This window comes from Rattus norvegicus, chromosome 17 (assembly GCF_036323735.1).
Source record: "Rattus norvegicus strain BN/NHsdMcwi chromosome 17, GRCr8, whole genome shotgun sequence".
Lineage (NCBI taxonomy): Eukaryota > Metazoa > Chordata > Mammalia > Rodentia > Muridae > Rattus > Rattus norvegicus.
This window is the reverse complement of record NC_086035.1, coordinates 89,136,923-89,157,960: the sequence shown is the minus strand read 5'-3', so window position 1 is coordinate 89,157,960 and position 21,038 is coordinate 89,136,923. Positions and strand designations below refer to the sequence as shown.

At 39.4% G+C, this 21,038-nt stretch overlaps 2 protein-coding genes across 4 annotated transcripts in view; one reads left to right on the top strand and one right to left on the bottom strand.

Annotated features, from left to right (window-relative positions):
• Rps8l1 (ribosomal protein S8 like 1) overlaps positions 1-21,038 on the top strand; it is a 995,681-nt gene that overhangs the window by 505,303 nt on the left and 469,340 nt on the right. The window lies entirely within an intron of this gene.
• Gpr158 (G protein-coupled receptor 158) overlaps positions 5,302-21,038 on the bottom strand; it is a 466,781-nt gene continuing 451,044 nt past the window's right edge. For 2 of the 3 annotated variants that reach the window (XM_039095563.2, XM_039095564.2), the window contains 4 exons: positions 19,489-19,627; positions 14,532-14,637; positions 10,624-10,770; positions 5,302-9,654 (listed from right to left, as the gene is read on the bottom strand). In XM_039095563.2, coding sequence (XP_038951491.1) covers positions 8,179-9,654; positions 10,624-10,770; positions 14,532-14,637; positions 19,489-19,627 — 1,868 coding nt within the window. In that variant the 3' untranslated portion in view covers positions 5,302-8,178. The remainder of the gene's footprint in view (positions 9,655-10,623; positions 10,771-14,531; positions 14,638-19,488; positions 19,628-21,038) is intronic. The other variant, NM_001170326.1, reaches the window with a different exon arrangement.

Genomic DNA, 21,038 nt, shown 5'->3' with positions numbered 1-21,038 from the left:
TTGAACAAATATTTTCTTTTTTATAGAAAAACAAACTTAGTGAACTCACTCTAGCTATGTAGAGAACACGGCTTCGAGTACTAGGTAATGAATTCAGTGTCTCCTGTTTAAGACAACCTACGATGCCCCAGAAAACCAATTCTAGGCAACTGGTCCAAATGGCCTCTGAACCAGATGGTAGTTGAGTTTCAGGGTAAGACTTGATTGATAGAGCCTATGGCCCTCAATGCCAGTCTCACTCAGCAAAAGATTATCTCAACTCTATCACAACTCATTCCTGTAAATTGCAAATTCTTCTATTGAAAGAGAAAATGTAGCCTTTCTTTCTAGAAAGGAAAGAAGAAGGAAAGGAAGAAAGAAAAAAGAAAGAAAGAAAGAAAGAAAGAAAGAAAGAAAGAAAGAAAGAAAGAACAGGAAAAGTATAAAAGGAAGAAGAAAGTCTCAACCAACAAAGTAATTTTAAATATCCTAATCCCAGCACAGTAACACACACACACACACCAAAAATATCTCTTGTAAAAATTTATTTGTCCTATAGTAAATAAAAAAACTAATAAAAATGATGTAGAAGAACTTTCAGACAAAAATTAAAATAATTATAGTCATGATCATGTTCAACCAATTCAAAGAGGTTAATATAATACAAGAGAACAAAAACAAAGAATTGATATGAAATAAAAAAAACTCGGCCTAAAATATTAAAATAAAATTCAATAAACAAAATTAATGAAGAAAAGTCAAACCGATAGTCCTGGAAATAATATAAACCTCAATAATCCTCATATAAGCCTCAGAGAAAACCTCACCAGTAGGATGGATCATGTGAACAGACTATCAGGGATGAAAAAAGAAGATAGAGAAATTGTATCATTCGATAGAGGTCAAAGGTAATATTATGAATATATGAGGAGCACATAGGAAAGATTTGGGAAATCATAAAAAGACCTAGCCTTTAGATTATGGGCATAGAGGAGGCATATGAAAATATTTTAAACTAAACTATAGAAGAAAAATTTCCAAACCTAGAGACAGATGTCCAATCAAGTAGAAGTCTGTAGAACAGCAAGTAGACAGGACCATAAAAGAAACTCCTATACTTAAAAAATTAAAACCACAGAACAAAGAAAAAGATATTGAAAGTTGAAACAGACAATGGACAAGCCACTTAGAAAGGCAGGCTTATCAGATAGCAAACAGCACATGCTTATTCAATAGAAACTTCCAAAGCCTGAAGGACCAAGGAAGATGTAACCCAAGTTCCAAAAGAAAGACCACAGCTGTCATCTCTGATCATTATATACCTAGCAAAGCTGTGTATTAAAACGGAAGACACCTGTGGCCACTACAACAGTTCTACAGAAGTACTAAAGGACTATTTAAGAAATGATAAACAGGGGCTGGGGATTTAGCTCAGTGGTAGAGCGCTTGCCTAGCAAGCGCAAGGCCCTGGGTTCGGTCCTCAGCTCCAGGGGGAAAAAAAAGAATGATAAACAAACATAAGAAGTTGAAAGGGATAAAGAAACAATTCTAGTGCACTTAATCAAGAGATGCTTAAAAACTACTACAAAAGTCAACAAAATGACAGGAATTAATATGCATATTTTAATGATAATGCCTAATACTTACAGTCTCAATTCTCAAATAAAAGACAGACAAGCAAACTGGATTAGATCAGGAGCCATCCTTTTGTCATGTCCAAGAAACACACTTCACATTGCCTTAGGGGAACCAATGGACAAGGCTTTACAGTAAAGTGGAGCAAATAAAGAAGCAAGTATAGTTGCATTTAGCTGTGTGCTGGTTGTTGCATTAGCCTTTAGGACTGACTGGAGAGAATTTTCAGATACTCTTTTCAGCCAATTTTCAGTGCTCCACATCAAGGCTGTCCATTCCCAGGACAGACTGAGCCACAGAGAAAAGTGCAATGAACAAACAGCATCATGAAAAGAACCCAGTCCTTTTCACTTTCTTATTCGGGCCTGATGCAGCTTCATGTTTCCTATTGAAGGATATTTCTCATGACTCTCATCCCATTTCAAACTTTAGGGAACTCTATGCTTGTTTCTTGTCATAAATTATAAAGAAATTGAGAGGAGCTAGAGAATATTCATTAAATTTCACTCCAATTTGTGTGTGGTTCCTTTAGCTTATTTTAAATTTGCAACTTTTTACTAGGCTATAAGGAAGGCATTTGTCTAGCTATATACATTATAGCAAAGTCATATAACCTGAAGTGAAACACCCCCTCTCTCTTTCACACACACACACACACACACACACACACACACACACACACTCACTCACATTGGTATACACTTGTGCACAAAGTACATTCACATATGTGTATACACATACACATACACAAAGACATTCTTATAGTAGAACCATTGGACCTTGATTTCTGTCATTCAAATATCTTATTCTGGCGACAAATATAAACAGTAAATTGATGGGGTCTTCCCCAGTCATGCATACCAAAGACAGACCCAGGTTTCCTGATTTTGTTCACGTTTGTTCTATCGCAAAAGTGTTTACCCCTATTTGTATAAATTAAAAAACTAGCTATTGAATATCTCCCAACTTACAGATACTTTTCAAAACAACGCTTTGCAACTTTAATTTCTGCTTGCTTTAAAATTTATTATCAAACTTAATCATTCAATGTTATAGAGATTGAAAGAAAGCAAACAAGAGGGAAAGGGTACGTTGCTTCAACTTTTCTATGCTTCATGGGTCTTCACCCTTGGGTATGTTACATGGCTAAAGATAGCTGCATGAACAGGACACTATCAGAGGCAAGGATGATTCTTTGTTTTCTTTACTAAGAGATGGAGCCTGTGTGTGCCTGAGTCACCACCTATCAAGCCTTCCTGTGTTCCAGAAAAATAAATCCACGATGACTTTTATTAAGTGAGTTCTGAAATTGTTTCTTAACTTGGTGTTCCTTTTTGTTTACCATATATTTTGTGTGCATGAGTGTCTGTATGTATTTCTGAGTGTACCATATATGTGCCTAGTACCTTAAGAGGCCAGAAGGAGGCACTGGATGACTTGGAACTGCCATTACAGATGGTTATGAGCTACCATGCAGGTGCTGGAATTGAACCGACGAATTCTAGAAGAGCAACCAATGCTCTCAACTACCAAGCCATCTTTTCAGCTCTTAACTTGGTGTTCTTAAGCAATTTTCCAGTTTCCTCATTACCAAAATGTAATTTCCATTAACTTTGGCTTCATCCCAATTTATTGACATGTTTCTTGTACTAAATTTGATCTGAAGACCATAAAATGGACCCAAGTTCCTCAACTCATTATATGTAACAATTTCTGGAAAAAGTACAGTCAAATCCACAAGTCGGATCATTCACCATATATGCTTAGAGATGTTAGTCTTGAGGATTTAAAAGGGAGAGAAATATATTTCTTTATATTTTAATATCTGTGCCATGTTAAATAATTTTATGCTTTCAGTCTATCTTTCTTGTTGCCAGTAGGTTGGGCATGCATATATATATACATATATATATATATGTTTACATGCAACCTATATGTTTTGACTCACACACACATTGTTTATAGTTATCTAGCACGCATGTTATGACTACAAACATATAATCCTATACAGCAAAGCTTAGACACATAGATGAAAATTCTAGTCAGTCAAATATCAATATGATATTTCTCATTCTCATTCTTATTCTCATCATATCAATATGATATCTCACTTCTCAGAAAACTCTGTTGCCTAACCTGAGTGTCTCTGCAGATGTTCTCGACAAAGCTAGTCGAGGCTTAATTTCTCAGCATTCAAGTATTCAAACTACTAACAGCTATTTCCTACAGTCTGATTTTTTAAACTTTTTATGACATATGAAAATATATTTTATATATGTCTGAAAAAAATTAACCACAGCCTGAGTTTTAACCTTCCTCTTCCATATTCTGGCAAATGAGCACCTATAAAGCCAGAGCATTTGGATTCTTTTGGCTTAGTCATAGTCTGAGGGTTTCCTCAGAACTGCTAGACTTTCTATATATCTGTTAATTCTGAACATGTAGTTTCTTTAGGCTCTACCTTTTCCTTTCACATGTACTCTGAACAATTCTTAGAAATCAAATACATTAATGAAGGAAATATCTATTAAATGCATGGAAAACCCCTTTGCAGGAGAATGGGCGCACAACAATGAATAGAACAAACTCTGGAGCCCTCAAATTAGCCATGATCCAGATCAGGATGCAACTAAATGGCAAGTGGACAGAGTTAATGACTTCCCAAGACAAGGCTGAAGGGCAGAGGCCTCCATCTGGTCTCCAGAGGCAGGAATGTGTAGGCTATTGCTTGAACAGAGCAAACAAGAAAGTCCTAGTTCCCTGGGATGACTCAGACACATTGCTAACCAGGTACAATGTTTAATGTTGTATTTGTATTCTCGTTTTGCACTGTCTGACAAAAGTCATGCTCATATTGAAGCAAGGAAGTTGAGACAGGAAAGGAAGGACTTGAAGTAGGTCAAAAGAAAGGCAAGAATGTCACAGAAGAGTCAAGTCTTGTGACACCTGTATAATTTTTCCCTTTTATTCACAAAACATCCCAACTTACCTGTTGCTGACTGAATTGAAATGATGGTATGGTCTACACGGACCACCACAGAGTTTTTTATTCATTCCCCCATTGACTTTTCTTTCTGGATTTGAGCACTCAGTAGCACAGAAGACCTTATCTTATATTTATCTCTTTTCCACTCTCATTTGATGTGATAATTTTATTTCTGATAGTTTATGGCTTTCACACCACAAAAGAAGAGACAGAAATTAGAAACTTGCTTAGACATTCCATTATCTGCCTTCTACCCAGTTAACGCCAAATTTGAACAGTGTTCCTGAAGTTAGCCTTCCACTTTCCTATGAACAAATGTTTAAGGAGAAAAATAACCCAAATTGGAGCAATGCTCTTTTTGTCTTTGCAAATATTCATAGGGAAAGAATGCCATAAAGTACATACATTTTGACCAGCGTATGTGGGATGAAATATATTTTTGATAGAAATATTTTACTCTAGAACTTTTAACAGGTTTTAAATTTAGAACAAAGAAACCGGGACCAGCATTATAAAGGCAACAAGAACATTACACACACACACACACACACACACATACACACACACACACAACACACACACACACACACACACAGAGAGAGAGAGAGAGAGAGAGAGAGAGGGAGGAACCAATCTCACAAAGCTATACCTTTGATTGAGTTGGATAAATACGATCAACTTTCGAGAGATGAACACACCAATCATTTTCATATAAATGTTTATTGCAGAGAAGTTATAGTTATTTACATGCTGCAACACATCACAACATAAATTACCAAATATTCCATGGTGGGATGCTGTAGATTCGGATAATAGTTTTAGAAGAACCACAGGTTAAGTGAAGAGACTTATAGCTTTGTTGACTCTACAACTCTCGGCTGCTAAGTGCTAGAAGTCAAAGGCAGTGTATCGTCAGTCCTACCTATCACCACTTGCATGCAGAAACCTAGGAAGCAAATACAAGACAACTGTCGGGGTTCAATCCGTATTGCCACCGAAGCTTACGAGAGGTGGAGTAATAATTTATGTTGTAAAGCATTTAATTCTTGCATAAAATATACACTTGTATTAAGACAGATATAAATCTACTTATTTATAAACACTGGAGTAAAACAATGACAGGGTGCAGCCTGCACATGCATTGAAAGGACAACCTAGTAAATGTTTGTGAGACCTTCACACTGTACGTACTTTCTATTGTTCTCAGCCTGGGAAAAGAGCTTCCAGAATGACAGAGTCCAATTTCTTTTGGTGACGAGTCATGAAAATGAAGCTCTAGGAAAGACCCTAGGCATTTGTGCTGATTTGTGATGGTGGAGAATAATCTATTGGGGGTGGGCAGCCTGTCACTACGGTATAATTTGGCAAATCTTCTGTGAGCCACAGGTCAAGCAGGGTCATCCTAAAGTGCAATGAAAGTCAGTGACAGTTACCTGCTTAATTCTCAGAAGCAAATCTAGTGCTAACAGACCTCAGACACAAGTGGAACAAGTACATGAGTCTACAAACTCTAAGCCAAGTTCACAAATGCTCCTCAGAAGAGAAGTCTAAAAGTCACAGAGTAGATAGGCTTTGATTGGAAAGGTGGGGATGATGGGTTAATGAAGGCAGCAGGTAACAAGAAAACCTCTGTAGCTTTTCAAACCTACCCCACCAACCTGAGTAATGGATGAAGCAAGCAAATGGGCAAGGGCAATTGATGCCCAACTCTGCCAATTCCTCAAGTGCTTGCTTCCTGCTGAGTACAAAAGTAAACACTGAGAAAAGTTTGATGATAGACTCAAAGCACAGGCACAGCCTTGTGTCTACCTCCTGACTCCTCCTCCCCTCCTGCATCCTCCTAGCAAATTCTCCTTGGGGTTCAGCAAAGGTAAAACTGTTCCTTCGGATGGAAATGTCTTGGTCACATAAGTGGTTGTTCAGTGTTTATGATGGGAGAAAAATCAAGCCTGGGATGTAGTTTTAAGTGATTCATCCTTAGATAAATTGTGCCTGGATTTTAGAGACTCATTTCAAGATCACAATCCTCAGAGCTAAGTCAGCAGCTCAGGGTCCTCATTCTAGTGATCAGCATAGAATGCAGCAAGTTCTCTAAGATATGCTTTGATATCTGCAGACCAATCTTAGGCTTTACATTTTAGCGAGGTGGCTTGCAAGGACAGTTTGAAGGGCTTGTGAGTTCTGGTACTGGGGAGCATAAAGAACTCATACCTATGGGCTTTGAGTAAATCAGGTTATAAAATCTCTTTGGGATTTGAGCCCAGCAAGTTCTGTACCCAGATGAAGCAATGAATAAAAGTTTATGAGAATAAATAGTTTAAGGTAATTTAAAATATCATTATCTTCAGTATGCATAATAAAAATATATCCATTCAATGATCTTGATGCTATCATTATTTTTTCTCTTTATAAAAATAATCCCTTGAAAGTGCTATTAGGAGCTACCTTTCTGTATTTGTCATGAAAGGCAATTCCTGGACCTGCAGTATACTCTTATCCTCAGGGCGTTCCTAGAGCTGGCCTCTTCTGTTGGTAACAATGGACAGCACAGTTTTCTCATTCAGCTTCTTCCTTAGGAAATGCTAATGTGAAATACTGAAAGAGTTAAGAAGGGCGATGCATTGGGGAAATCTAGCTCTGACTTGGAACAAACAATGAGTAAGTTGTCCTTAACTTACTGAGACATATGACTAAGTAGGACCACTTCATCTCCAAGATTAGTAAAGCTTTGGAGTCCCTACAAGAAGTGTAGAACAAGCAACTCAACTTATGTTTCAAAAAAAAAATTAAGACATCACACAACAAGCCATGATGGGAAACAAAGGAGTCAAACCCAACTTCACTATATAAACCATGGCCCAAACTAAAAGTTTTCATCATAACAGTTATGGCTTCCTAAGCCAGAGAAAGCTTACTGTACTCCAAGAATCAACCGCACTTGGTAGATGACAGCAGGTATTTGGTAGGTTGCAATGACAATTGAGTAGCTGCAGATTGCATAAATGTGTTGTGTCACATAATATCAAAGTTATTTGCAAAAATTATACAATCTGGAATGCTTGAATAGGAGACACAACAATTTACTGACACACACAGATTTTAAGAAAATGAGAGCAATCGTGTATATAAAAGGTACTGGGGTGCATTAAGTTAGCAGTGCTACCAAGGTTAAATAGGTGATGAAGGTCTTTTCAGTCGACTACTTAGAATTACAGTCACGTGCATCTAAGTTTATCCATCATAAAATCCATGCCCCTGTCTTCCATGCCTCCTGGTGAATCTTGCTTGGGGCCATTCAATCCCACTTGTAAAGACAGACAGGGAAATGTCCCTTTAACAGGCTGAAATGCTAAGCTGTCCCCCAGTGTTGATCTGGTTTTTCATGGCTGGAGGCACACATTACTGCCTTTTTCTGGCCTTCTCCAGCCCTTGCCTTCACCTTACCGCACCATGTGCCATGTTTCCCTAGGCTAACAAAGATTCCTTGGTAACGTTTGATTTTCAGATCTATTTTTATCAAACTCGGGATTACCCCTTTTCTTCCCAGGGTGGTACATTTTGAAAGTGTCCTGGACTTCCTATTTCCGTGGCCCGGGTATCTTACTTGCACTTAAAGCAGAGGAGGCGGGTAAAGCTACGATTCTTTCAGCATTTGGTTGTTCTAGGGGCTCGAACTCCCAGGGACACACTTCGGCTCGTGACGTTAAGGGTTGAGGGGAGTTATTACTCGAGATACAGGAGCCAGGGATGATATCCACAGAAGAAGATGTCTGTTTCTCCTGGTCTCCCATTTGGTTGAGATTTTCATTCTCTACTTTTGATGCTACGGCTTTGGGGGGCAGTTCTTCATATTGCCCAGCACACATATTGGTTGTGTACAACTGACTTCCATTCTCTTCTCTGGCTCTCCCTGGGAGAACTGGAGTCTTAGAAATCAGACGATTCTCATCTTCCAAAGGGGACTGACCGTGGCTCTCCCAGGGGCACACCTCTGTCTTGTCTATGCTCTTGTGATTGGCTTGGTAGAGACCTTCAGCTGCCTTAGGCTTGTGGTGGGACTTCTCCTTCGAAAAAGAAGCTGGGTTTTGTTCCACTTCCGAAGCTGCAATTGATACGTGTTTTTGAGCTTTTGGTTCTGAAGGCACAGGACCGGGGGTCAGGTCATAAACCTCCCAAGGGCACACTTCTCCAATATCAAAATTGTCCTTTATCTGGGTGGTGCTGGAGCTCGCGTCAGGATTGGCAGTGGGGAGGTTGACCCTCTGCTGTTTCATAATCCCAGATTTCTGGGGCTTTCTTAGCTCCTCTGTGTGATTAGAGTTTGGGCAGCCAGAATCTTTAGTCTCTGTGTTATCGGAATTTGAGTACTTCCTGTTTGTCTCTCTATCTTTTGGCTGAGGTTTCTGGGACTTAGCTCGGTCTTCCATAACTAAAGTCTGGGTTTTACCAGCCAGCCCTAGTGTCTTCTCCTTGGCACTTGCAATGACACTGAGCGACTTCTGTAACATAGATGTGCGTGGGTGCCCGGGCTTCTTTTCAGAGCTGAGGTTGTGAGCACTGGCTGACTTGCAGACCAAGGGCACTGACTCTGTGGACTCGGCCTCGCTATCTTCTTTGACTTTTTGTGTCAGTTTTTTACTTGACAGCGACTCCAAGGTTGAATTTTCCGTGACCTCCTCCTCCTGGCTCTCTGTGGGCAGGCTGCTGGATTCATCAGTTTGGTCTCTTACATGGTCATATGTGCTATGGGATTTCTTGAGAGAAAAGACCCGGTTTTTCAGGGACTCCTCCTTGGGTCTCCCTGTGTTCCCTGAGGACTCAGTAGGGTTCTTCCGGACAAGGCCTGTCCCTTTGGCTGCACTGTGATCTGTGCCCTCCTTGTCCTCTTTGGAGCACTGCCTGCTGACCGTCTCTGGGATCTCAGTGATACGCCTCATGATGGACCGGCCTAAGCCCTTCTTGGAGCACCGCTTTTTCTGGAGGTGGGGGTTGTTTGTGATCATCTTCTTACGTTTGTATATCTCTAACTGGGCATAGAGTTTCTTCAGCTCATCCTGCCAGGACAAGGGGATATTTAAAAAGGCACAGATTTAGTGTTTCAGACAGAAAATAGCCAGGTAGTGTTTATACAAACAAGATTGGGCTTTCTTAGAAATTGTAATGACAACATTCTCTAACTTCTACTTGTTCTTCACTTTTACATAATTCTGTGGGTTTTTTTCTCATATAAACATTGACCTTGAAGATATGAATTCAGAGGCTGGAGAGATGGCTAAGAGATGCTCTTCCAGAGGTCCTGAGTTCAATTCCCACCAATCACATGGTGGCTCATAACCACCTATAATGTTATCTTACGTCCTTCTTCTCTGGCATGCAGGTGTACATGCACGTAGAGTACTCATATACATAAAATAATACATAATACATAAAATAAGTAAATCTTTTTTCCAAAGACATGAGTTCATAGGTTTTACCTTTGCATGGAGCAAAGGAAGGAGTTGGAGGTTTCAATGTCTGTGTCAAGACTCAAGACAGGGTTCAGACTATAAGGAACCCAGCATCCTCACTGCTCCTGAACAGTAGTAGCCCCGTGGAGTGTTGGGAGCATCATGTAGCCACTGACATACTTGTGAGTGGTAAAAGATGGACTCAGGAACAGCAGTCTAGAGCAACTTCTTCCTTTAGAGGCTGCTCTATCTTTATACATTTTATTAAATAAGCCATCCCCCTGCTCATAGGGCGGTCTTGCTATAAAGCATGTGTGTCCAAAAATGTTGGTTGAGAATAGGGAGAATGACCAAGGCAAGTGTAATTGCTGAGATAATTCTGTGCAGCACAACTATATAATGATTACACACAGTGATATTACTTCAGTGGTCCCTTTTGTCTCTCACAGACATCGTCTTTTTCCTTAAACATAGAAACAAGAGTTCATGCACATGCCCCAGTCTGCACATACTTGTCTGTACCAGTGACGTAAGTTGAACTAAAGTGACAAAACAAAGAAGTCCGTATGGCCTTACCCGAATGTCTTCTGGATCTAGACTGTGCTCGCTCCAGGCTGAATTGATGCTGCTGTTCAGGTAGGATCCAGAACGACCCATGTCCAACTCATCTTCATACGCTTCTGTGGCGATGTCATCACGGGGATTATTGCTTGAGTGTGAAAACTGCAACAGATACGTTGTGTGAGCCGTAGCCATCAAACCATTGCTAGACAGTGTTGTGTTTTCTAAGGCACCAAGTCTAACTTTATTGCTTCATCTCGATAGATTCATTCACAAACCATACCGATAACTTACTGCCATCTTGGTAATTAGCCTTCCCGCTGTGTTCTAGAACTGTGTGTGAGGCAACATAACTCTGCTCACCCTTTGAATTTAGTTTTCCCTTTGTTTCATTGTTGGGCTTCCGGTGTTAATAGACTTTACTCATTTTCCATAATATATTTGCTATGTGAAAATGAAAATAAGTAGAAAAGTAGAATGATTCTAAGAGAGTCTCCCTAGGAAAAGCAATGTGATGTACTTGTGCACGGATGGAAACTGTTTTGATATAACATTATATAGTATAATATTTGCTCTACTTCAGTGAGAATTTATTAATCTACACATGCAATTAGCTCTGGAGACAGGATTGTGACTCTCTAGCTCCTGAATTTGGCTTTAGATAAAGGAATCTTTCAGAACACAGAGGACAGGATATGTGACCCCAGACACCCAGGGGTCATCAGTGGGTCACAGTTCTTGGGTTCTACTTGGCACCCTACAGAGTACATTATCCTCCTCCATGATGTCTTCCTTGGATGGTATTTAAATTAGAATGAAAAATTTCACCGACATTGCAGATTTCTCCTCAAGCGTATTATTTTTATCAGCCCCCCCTTATCACATTTCGATTATTCTCATGTGATACTGTTTAGTGCTTATCTGCATTTTCCTTAGGAAGAATGAGTTGGGTGAGTGACTAAAAGAATCAAGCTAGCCACACCTTAAATATTATATAAATAGTGTCTTATGAAAATTGAGAGAGCAGTTTAGAAAGCATGGGTTCTCCAGTACTAATTTACCAATAGTTCAAGTATTTCTTTAAAAATTAATAGATCATGTTGAGACAGCTCCCTCAGACTTGGACAACTGTCACCAACAGTGAGAATACTGAGGTAAAGGAAATCAATGTGAAACTCATGTTTCTGCAAAATGAACTGTGTTGAGTATTGCTTGGGACTAGAACCTTGAGTAATCTTCAGAGTGAATTTGTACTAAATCTAATAGATTATTTCTTTCATGATACAAAGGATTTCATGATACACAGCCTAGCCAACTGTACTGGTTAGTTTATGTCAAGTTGCTAACACTTAGACTCACACGGGGAAAAGAATCTCAGCTGAGTAATTATCTTTGTGAAATTGATCCATGGGCATGTCTGTGTGGGAGTGTCTTGGTTGCTAATTGATATGGGAATGTCTCTACTACTGTGGGTGTCATCATTCCCTAGGCAATGGGGCCTGAACTGTGTGAGATAAGAGGATGCTAGATGAAGCAATCCAGTAGCACCAGTGCATTCATTTTTCTCTGCTTTTGACTATGGATGTGATGTCACTATCCATTTAAGTTCTTGCCTCAACTTCCCCTCGGTCGCAATGGACTGTGGCTTGGAATTTTAGTCAAATTTTATCCTTCTTCCCTCGGGATGCTTTCATATAGCAACAGGCATAAAACTTGAATATCAATAATGCATGTGTTTGTAAAAACATGGGAAAAAACAACAATCTGTATATTTTAACTAGAACTTCCTGAAAACACATGTTGACTAAATCTTTTTCATCTTGTTCTGAGAGGTCTGCAGATCTGTGTTGTAGATTTAAAGATATGAGTGGGAAATGTGGTAGAGACTACCAGATACTGGTTATACCACCTGGAGAGCACTTACATGAACAGAATTGTTTCTCAATCAAAATCTTTGACACGACTTTAAGTTTAAGAAAGCGTTGGAGGTAGAGCCACCACCAAGGGGTAGAATCTTTGTTTGGCATGCTCAGGGCCCTGGGTTTGGTCACCACAAAAATCAAACACAAACTGGCATTTGTCAGATATCATACACTTCCTGATTCATCCTTATTCCTTAGGACTTTACCTAAAATGCCAGTTTAAATATTTATCTTACTAACTTTCTTCCTCCCCACCCCACTCCTAAGGACAGCCACCAGAACAGATTTTTATCTCTGTGTTATGCATCTATTAAGTGCCTAGCACAATCTTGTATTAATACATTGCTATCTTTGAAATAGTGTTTTGAGTCATCAGGTTGTACAGCCATTGCACTGTTGAATCCCACAATATTTTCAGCACCTCGGAAAGAACTCTGGAAACTCTGATACCACCATTCCTAGTATTTGCTTTCTTGTGTATCACAAACCAGGAGTCTATCTTTCCCTTCAAATGTGCCCATTCCGGACATCACATGCAGATGGATTCATGTAAAATGTAGCAGTCCTATGTGCTTACCCTTTTACCTGATATTATGGTTTTATAATTTCCACAGGCTACAGCATAGACATGTATTTCACTCATGTGTTTGTCTGTGTGTGTGTGTGTGTGCGTGCACACGTGTGTGTGCATATAAGTATATTTATATAATGTGGGGGAGGTTGTGTGTGTGTCTGTGTGTGTATGCATGTATGTGTGTGTGCATGTATACATATTTGTGTAGAAATGTGGGAAGCATAGATGTGTACATATCTGTGTGTGCAGGCGTGTGTGTGTATGTGCGTGCATTTGTGTGTGTGTGTGTGTGTGTGTGTGTGTGTGTGTGTGTGTAGGTCAGAGGCATGTTGTTCACCTTATTTTTTGAGACAGCATTTCTCACTTGCATGGAGATCACTATGTAACACTATATCTGACTTTTTTAAAAAAAATATGGATTATTGTATTTAACTTGCGCTCTCAGAGTTGTATGGTGAGTTCTGACTAATTTCTGACTTTCTCAGGTTACTTTAAATTCCTTTTTATTGATAAATAATATTCCATAATAAAATTATACCATATTTTACTTATACATTTATTAGCTGGTAAACATCCAGGCTGTTATAAATAATGATGCTGTGAACATTCATGTACAAAGTAGATATAGATTTAAGTTCTCTTTGTAGATCAGTAACAATTTATGGAAGAAAAAGTATGAGTAGCCATCAATCTAGTAAATATATAATTTTGTATTACACTATGAAAATATTGTGTTTAGTTGACACAACTCAGGAAGGCAGAAAAACAAATATTATGTCACTTGTAATTGTTTTATTTTTTTAATCAGGTTGAACCTAAAGGTTACGTGTGAGATGTAAGATAAAGCCAGGACTAAAAGACAAGAAACCACAACTCTGGGTTTGGCTGCTCTAACACCATGCTCCTCTGTATACAACAAAACGGTGGTGATGATACTTATGGTACGATAACATTGTATGATCTACTTTTACCTCAAACTTAGATGTCATCTAATTTTATTCTGAGAAGATCTACTTCTGTGGAACTGAAACTCGGATCAGAACTTTGGCTGGTGTTATAGTGCATAGCTAATTTAAGGTGAAGGACTATCTAGAATCTACATCTTCCGAGTCCTGGAATCCTTTTCTCCACATCTCTTTGAAAGCCCAGGAAAATCTTAACCAGAATACACCACCACAGACCTTCCTCTATAGGTAATTTCACACTCACGTCCTTCTACTTACACAAAAGTTTAATAAATTTCCCCATCCTCTGCAAAACCAGACACTCATTTTCTTGTGGAGGAATGTTAATAACAAATTATGGAGCATGAAGCAAACCTCCACACTTTGTGCACAGTGGTGGGTACCTAAGAAGAGTCACTTCATGGTCCTTCAGACAAGAACATGGTCCTATCTGGCAAGAACAAAGCAAGGCCAGAGGCATACCTTTGGAATCAGAAGCAGCCCGATGGTGACTGTCACAGTCAAGTGAGTGTGTGCAAAGTACAGCATCAGCATCCAGTCAGGCTGAAGCCTCGAAGCAAGCACGAATCTGAAAGGACGGTTCTTCATGTTAGCAGCCAAAGTCGAGATTTCTGTGTCAAATGCTAGCGTTCTGGGAAACATTTTCTCTTAGTGTATTTAGAAAAAAGAAAAGACCTATTTCTATAGCACATCTTTTCATCGCAGAAAGGTAAAGGTCTACATGACTTTTAGGTTGGAAGGACTGAAAAGTTCTTTTTTAAGGTGGCATCTACACATTGACCATGCTAACACTTCTCTGTTGACATGTATTAATATGACATTCATATATAGGTTGATTCTGTACAGCTAGGAATGCAGGTAAGTTCAAAACAGAAGGAAAGGACTGGTAGTTCAGGAAAATTAAGTTACAAGTCACACCTGCATAGATTCTTATAACATTTTTTAAGACAGTAATTGAAATGAAGACGGGAAAAGAGCAGTTACTTATTTACTCGTTTGTCTTTGTGAATAGTGTCAAAATCCTAAATGGTGACATGGTGACATGCCATGGATAAATGAATGGACCAATAAGATTTGAGATACTTCCTTATTAATCCTTATTTATTTTCATTCTTTCTGTGGTGCTGGGTGGTGTCTGTGTGTGTGTGTGTGTGTGTGTGTGTGTGTGTGTGTGTGTGTCTTCCATACTGTATAAATACTTTTTTTACCTCTGAGCAGTAAGAGGAAACCTTTAAAATAAAGCTTTGGTGTATTCACAAATTATTAAATTGCCTTAAGTAATTTATTATACAATATTTAGAATAATTTCCATTTGAGGATTTTATAGAACCCTTCTTTAAGTCCGCTCTAAAATTCCCAGGTGCATGCACAAACAGCTCTGTTTCAAAGGACTCATCCCCATGCCCAAGTTGGGGCTGTTCCTATAAAGGTTTTATTGTAATTATAATAACAATATAATCCCATTTAATTTTCCACAATACTGTGGATCCCAAATGCTCAATATGCTATTGTACTGCCTTAGACACTGGAGAACAACATTCTGTATCAATGGTATATAACAATGTTTTAAGTTAGCATACCAATATATTTCATATTATTGAGAGTTCTTTTATTTTGCTCATGTGTATGTGTAAGTATAGGCCTGTGGAGGTCAGAAAGAGTGTTGGGTTTCCCAAGAGCTGAAATTGTAGGCAGCTGGGGCAAAAGAAGCCTTACCTGTGTTTGGAATATGTGTACTTTATACAAGGTGATAAACTTTTCTACATGATTTTTTTTTACCCTTGGGTCATGTGAAATTTCTAAAATTCATTGTAAGGGGACTGTCATAAGCAGCAGATCACAGTCTGTAAGACATGTATGACACATGCATTTACATGTGCATACATATAAATAGTGTGCCCTAGAAAAGTGATAAAAATTCAGTCATTTTGTGGCCATTGTGGCCATTGTGGAGCAGAAAGGCACATTAGTGGAAATGGATACATGTCTGTAAGCCTCTTCTTTAAGAGAAATCTTATCTCATATACTAACACATGTATGTGCTCTGCTTAGCAAGCGATCTTCTATATTTAGAAGGAGTGTTTCCATACACTTTAAGTGAAAACTGTGACTTTCCAAAATAGTACTTTGGAATAATACTGACATTAATTACTTTTGATTTAATCAGCCTTAAATCACTGCCAGGTTGTAGCTCTGGCTGGAAATCTCTTGAGAAAAGCTGTTTTGTAGTCGTTTTAAAACTTCAACTTTAAAATGCTATTTCAGCCTTGCAAAAATAGATATAAAATGCAGGAGTGTAGCAATATTTGAAAATTTTTGCTTAAAAATAAAGCAGCTGAAAAGGGTCTTGCAGATTCCTAGAGGATTGCTTCATGCTAACTCTCAGAGTCAGCAAAGGACTAGAGGTGAGCGGGGCCTTAGCTCATTTATCTTTTCAGAGTTTGTTCTTTGAAATTGGTGTGTTTTTGTGTAATCTCCCACTTTTAAGAGTGAAAGTGAACCTGTGCATGATAATTTTTCATACACGTTTGTATAAACATATTTGAAGCAGAATAACCAAAACCGAAATGTTATACTGATGGTATGCCTCTCTTAGTATCAAAATCTTAGTCAACAGGATTTATTCAGAAAAAAAAAGACTAAAATGGATATTTGTGATTAAAATGTATCATTATTGCTCTTTTCCTGGGATTTCTATAAGCATCAGCATTATTGATTCCATGTGTGAGTGAGGCCTTGGAAATATTTGACTTTTAAATATTATTTCTATTCTTTTCCTCCACCCATGCTCTAAGTCAGTGTTCTATAGATCTAGTTAATCTATAGATCTACCTCCACCCTTATCAGAGGGGGAGGAGAGGGGCCTAGGAGAGGGTCTATATGAGGGGCGACTGGAGGAAGGGGACTATGATCAGGATGTAAAGTGAATCTACTGTGCGAAACTACAATTTCATTTATTTGTTCTTTCTGGCCATATAGATTCCCAAATTTATAATTAATCAAACACACACATGTATATAAAGTTACCTGGGGTGATGTCCTACTGTGTTAACAGTGCTTATCTTTGGGGAGTGTGAATGGGCTTCTTTCTTAACTGTTTTTATCATTTTTACGTAGTGACTATACGTTGCCTTCTTCATCAAATACCTTTGAAATCTTATCTAAGAATCAATTTAGTTGTCTGTTGATAAAAGGACCTGAGATGGTTTACATTTCCAAATCCATTAAAAATCATATTTAGTGGTAAAACCAGAGGCCATCTAAAGTAGATGTGTACATTTATGCAACTTCTTTGAGCTGTGAAAATTTGAACAATTTGTTTCTATGAAAGCTGGCAGCTTATTGTGAGGCAAAAAAGAAAACCTTTTCTTCTCCTTAGTCCTCTTGCAATAATAGCAGGCCTGGAAAACCACCTATGAGGAGCTCTGAAGTCTCTATGTGGCTTGGCAATAGGGCCCTTGGCTTGCAGCTAGTTACAGGGAAGCATGCTTGTTAACCTTTTACACTTACACGCTTGGCATTCTGGAGACTAATAACAAAAAGTGACATCACTTGGAAGGTGATCTCTAGCTTTATCCTATGAGATTATGACAAGGTCTTCTGCTCTGTATTTTCCCACATTCCATACCCAGGGTATTCTCTCTCAAATTTGAGTACTCTAGTCCCAGGGGACTTAAGAAACTCCCTATCCTCTCTGGGTTCCTCAACTCTTCCCAAACTCTTCTACAAGATGTCTCAAGCTCTGTCTAATCTTTGGCTGTGGGTCTCTGCATCTGCTTTTGGTCAGCTGCTGGGTGGAACCTTATCAGAAGACGGCTGTGCTAGACTCCTATTTACAAGCTTAATGGGGTATCATTAATCGTGTCAGAGATTGGTGTTTGCCCATGGGATGGGTCTCAAATTGGGCCAGTCATTGGCTGGCTACTCCCTCAGTCTCTGCTCCATCCCCTGTCCCTGAACTTCTCATAGGCAGGACACATTTTCCAACAAAGTCACCTAGCCTGGACTGTTAGGTGACCCAGAGACTAAACCGCCAACCAAAGAGTGGGGACTGGAGCAGATGTGGCTAGTCCTGCAATAACTTGATGTGCCGGGGTGGGTTGATACAGGGGTCCCCCACTTATCAGAGGAAAGGGGAGAAGTTGTGGAAGAGGGGGTATGTGAAGGAGGACTGAGAGGAGGGGGGCTGTGATCAGGATGCAAAGTGAGTAAATTAATCAATAAATTATTTTAATAATTAATAAATCAATTAATGAGAGAAAGCTTTCTCTTTTGGCTTTACTTTGACCCCGCATTCTGTTCTCCTCGACTTTCTGATACCTTTTTTATTTTCTTCTCTTCATTTATTTTTCCATTTCTTGAGCTGCAGAGACACAGAGCTGGGCCAGTTCCCCTGACCCCTGACCTGGTGGGGTGTCCAAGGCTACTGGACAGTAATAACCTCCTTTTTTGTTTACAAGTTTAAGAACTGAAGATGCCTGAAGTACTAACTTTTCTCTGGCATCATCGGTTCCCAAAGACAGAAGTTAGCGTTTTCTGAGTTTTCCTGAAATAAGAGACAAGCACTCAGAGACACTGCTACACATTCCCAGCCTCCTGTTCCACCCTAACTCCAGGGAAGTCTGAATGTCCGCAGGGGAATGAACCCTAAACCCTTTCATCAGGACAAGGACACTCAACATTTCTGACGCAGTCCTGAGTATATTCTAATTTTCAGTATTTTTCAAGCAATTGGATGACATTTTTTTTTTCGGTTGTTGATAAAATGCCAGGATTCTTTGTTATCTGGCTCCTGAAATTTTCATCTCATTTTTTAATTATGAAGCCCGGGAAAGGTCTCAGAAGTCAGGTGCACATTTTCTTTTGGTGACTCTGCCGTCTTCCTACTCCCCTACTGTAGAGATACACGAGACAATCGTAGACCAATGGCTAGTTGATAAAGTCTTGGCTCAGACATCACACCGAAGGCAGGAGGATGCCAGGAAGTCAGACACAACAATCCAGTCATCACACTGAGCAGAACTCAAAAGAGCCCGAGACGCGAGTTGTTGGACGTCTAGACCAGCATATTAAATGTGAATAAAAGGGTGTACGTACCTATAGCTACTTATATCACACTTATGTATATTGTTTTACATCTCAGTAACTCAGTACAGCACATAAGTAAAACCCACAGCATCTTGTAAGTGGGTTTACATACTATGCTAACAGCAAAATAGATGAAGTAAGAAGAAGGAAACCCCATCTGAGGAGATGAAGAGCAACTAGAACCGTCTGCCATTTCTGCCACGATTAGGGATTCCATAAACACTTCTTAAATATTTCTATTACCCGTCTTTTCAAGTTTTGCTATTTAAATTAAATTGCAGCACACACCACAAGGACAACAAATTTTGGACCACTGCCGAGGCTCACTCACCTGATTGTGTGGAATATAGCAGTGATGATGAGCTCGTTGTGCACTGCGACAGCCATGTAGCGTGGCTCATGGAATGCTGACGGCACAGTCCGCACTGCATAGCAGAGATAAATGCCCCACAGGAGGAATAAAAATTCAGCTGTGGGGGGACAAATAATTCCTCATTAGCCTCATAGGCTAAAAATAGAAAATTTAAGTTCTTCACTATGCCTTTTGTTAGAGAAACAATCTAAGATTCTCACAAAGTTCCGTCCCCATAAAGATACCGATGATGTGCCTTTAATTTTTAAATTTTATATGGGTGTATATTTTCAGAGCTCTCCTCTGCCGCTGCCGTTGTAAAACGCAATTGATAGTCTCATTGCTTTGTTAATATGTGGTTTTTATTCCCTACCATGACTGTGTAATGACTTTTCCCATTCTTAACCCAAGTTTATGGTATTCAGAGAGTCTGGGTCCTAACTCAGGAGCCTACACAGCCTCTAGAAATGGAAGTTCTGCTGCAACAACCCAGTTCAGGAAGTAAAAATACCCACTGCCAGAAGTGTGGGAGCACAGGTTGCTAAACACTCCTTGGCAGATTTTACAAATGAAACATTGTTTCTTCACACATGACAGAAATGTTAACTTTGTGGGTGGAGTATGGAAAGAGTCATAAAATCTGCCTCCACTTTGTTGGACCTTTGTTGCCAGGAGCCGCAAGGCAAGCACAATGTATCAGCTGAGAGCGCCTAAGGCTGAGCCTGCTTCTCTTCCCTAACTCCACATAGCCTCCGGCCATGGGCTGACCTCTGAAGGCCCAGTTTCTTCACCTGAGAAAGGGGGCTCGTAAAGTGCACAAACACTATTTACTAACTAGATGAGCCAGCATACAAAAAGCATGTAACAGGATTTACAACTCAACTTTCTTCAAATACTAAGATGCTCATGGGTCAGTTTTAAATGATCATTGCTACATTGCTTGCTTTCTTTCTTTCTTTCTTTCTTTCTTTCTTTCTTTCTTTCTTTCTTTCTCTCTTTCTTCCTTCCTTCCTTCCTTCCTTCCTTCCTTCCTTCCTTCCTTTTCTCATTTTTAATACAGGGTCTTGTCTCCATCCCAAATCACCTGAATCCAGGGATTACAGGCATGCGATACCATGGCCTGTTTGAGCACTGAAATTTGAAGCCACTTGGACTAATCCACTTCATCTCTCTTAGTAACATGACCTTATTGAAAAATCGCATTTAACTGCTGAGAGCGACAGCTATGCCATGGAGACACCCTGCATCCGAGGTCACCCAGATGTAACCTTGCACCTGAAATGCTGATCTCCACTCAAAGCACTGATTGTCCATCCACAAGCCAAGCTGTTCTCTCTCTGCCAACATTCCAGCTTATTTCTAGCAGAATTTAAACATTAGACAGTACTCCAATTACCGGAAATCCTTTAAATAAACCAATCTGCCAGGGGCTATGCTTAAATCCCTGACATGGACAAAAGCCAAAGAAAGAAAATAAACTTTACTTCAAATCCTCAATGAGATTTAAGGTAAATCTGAATTATTCAGCT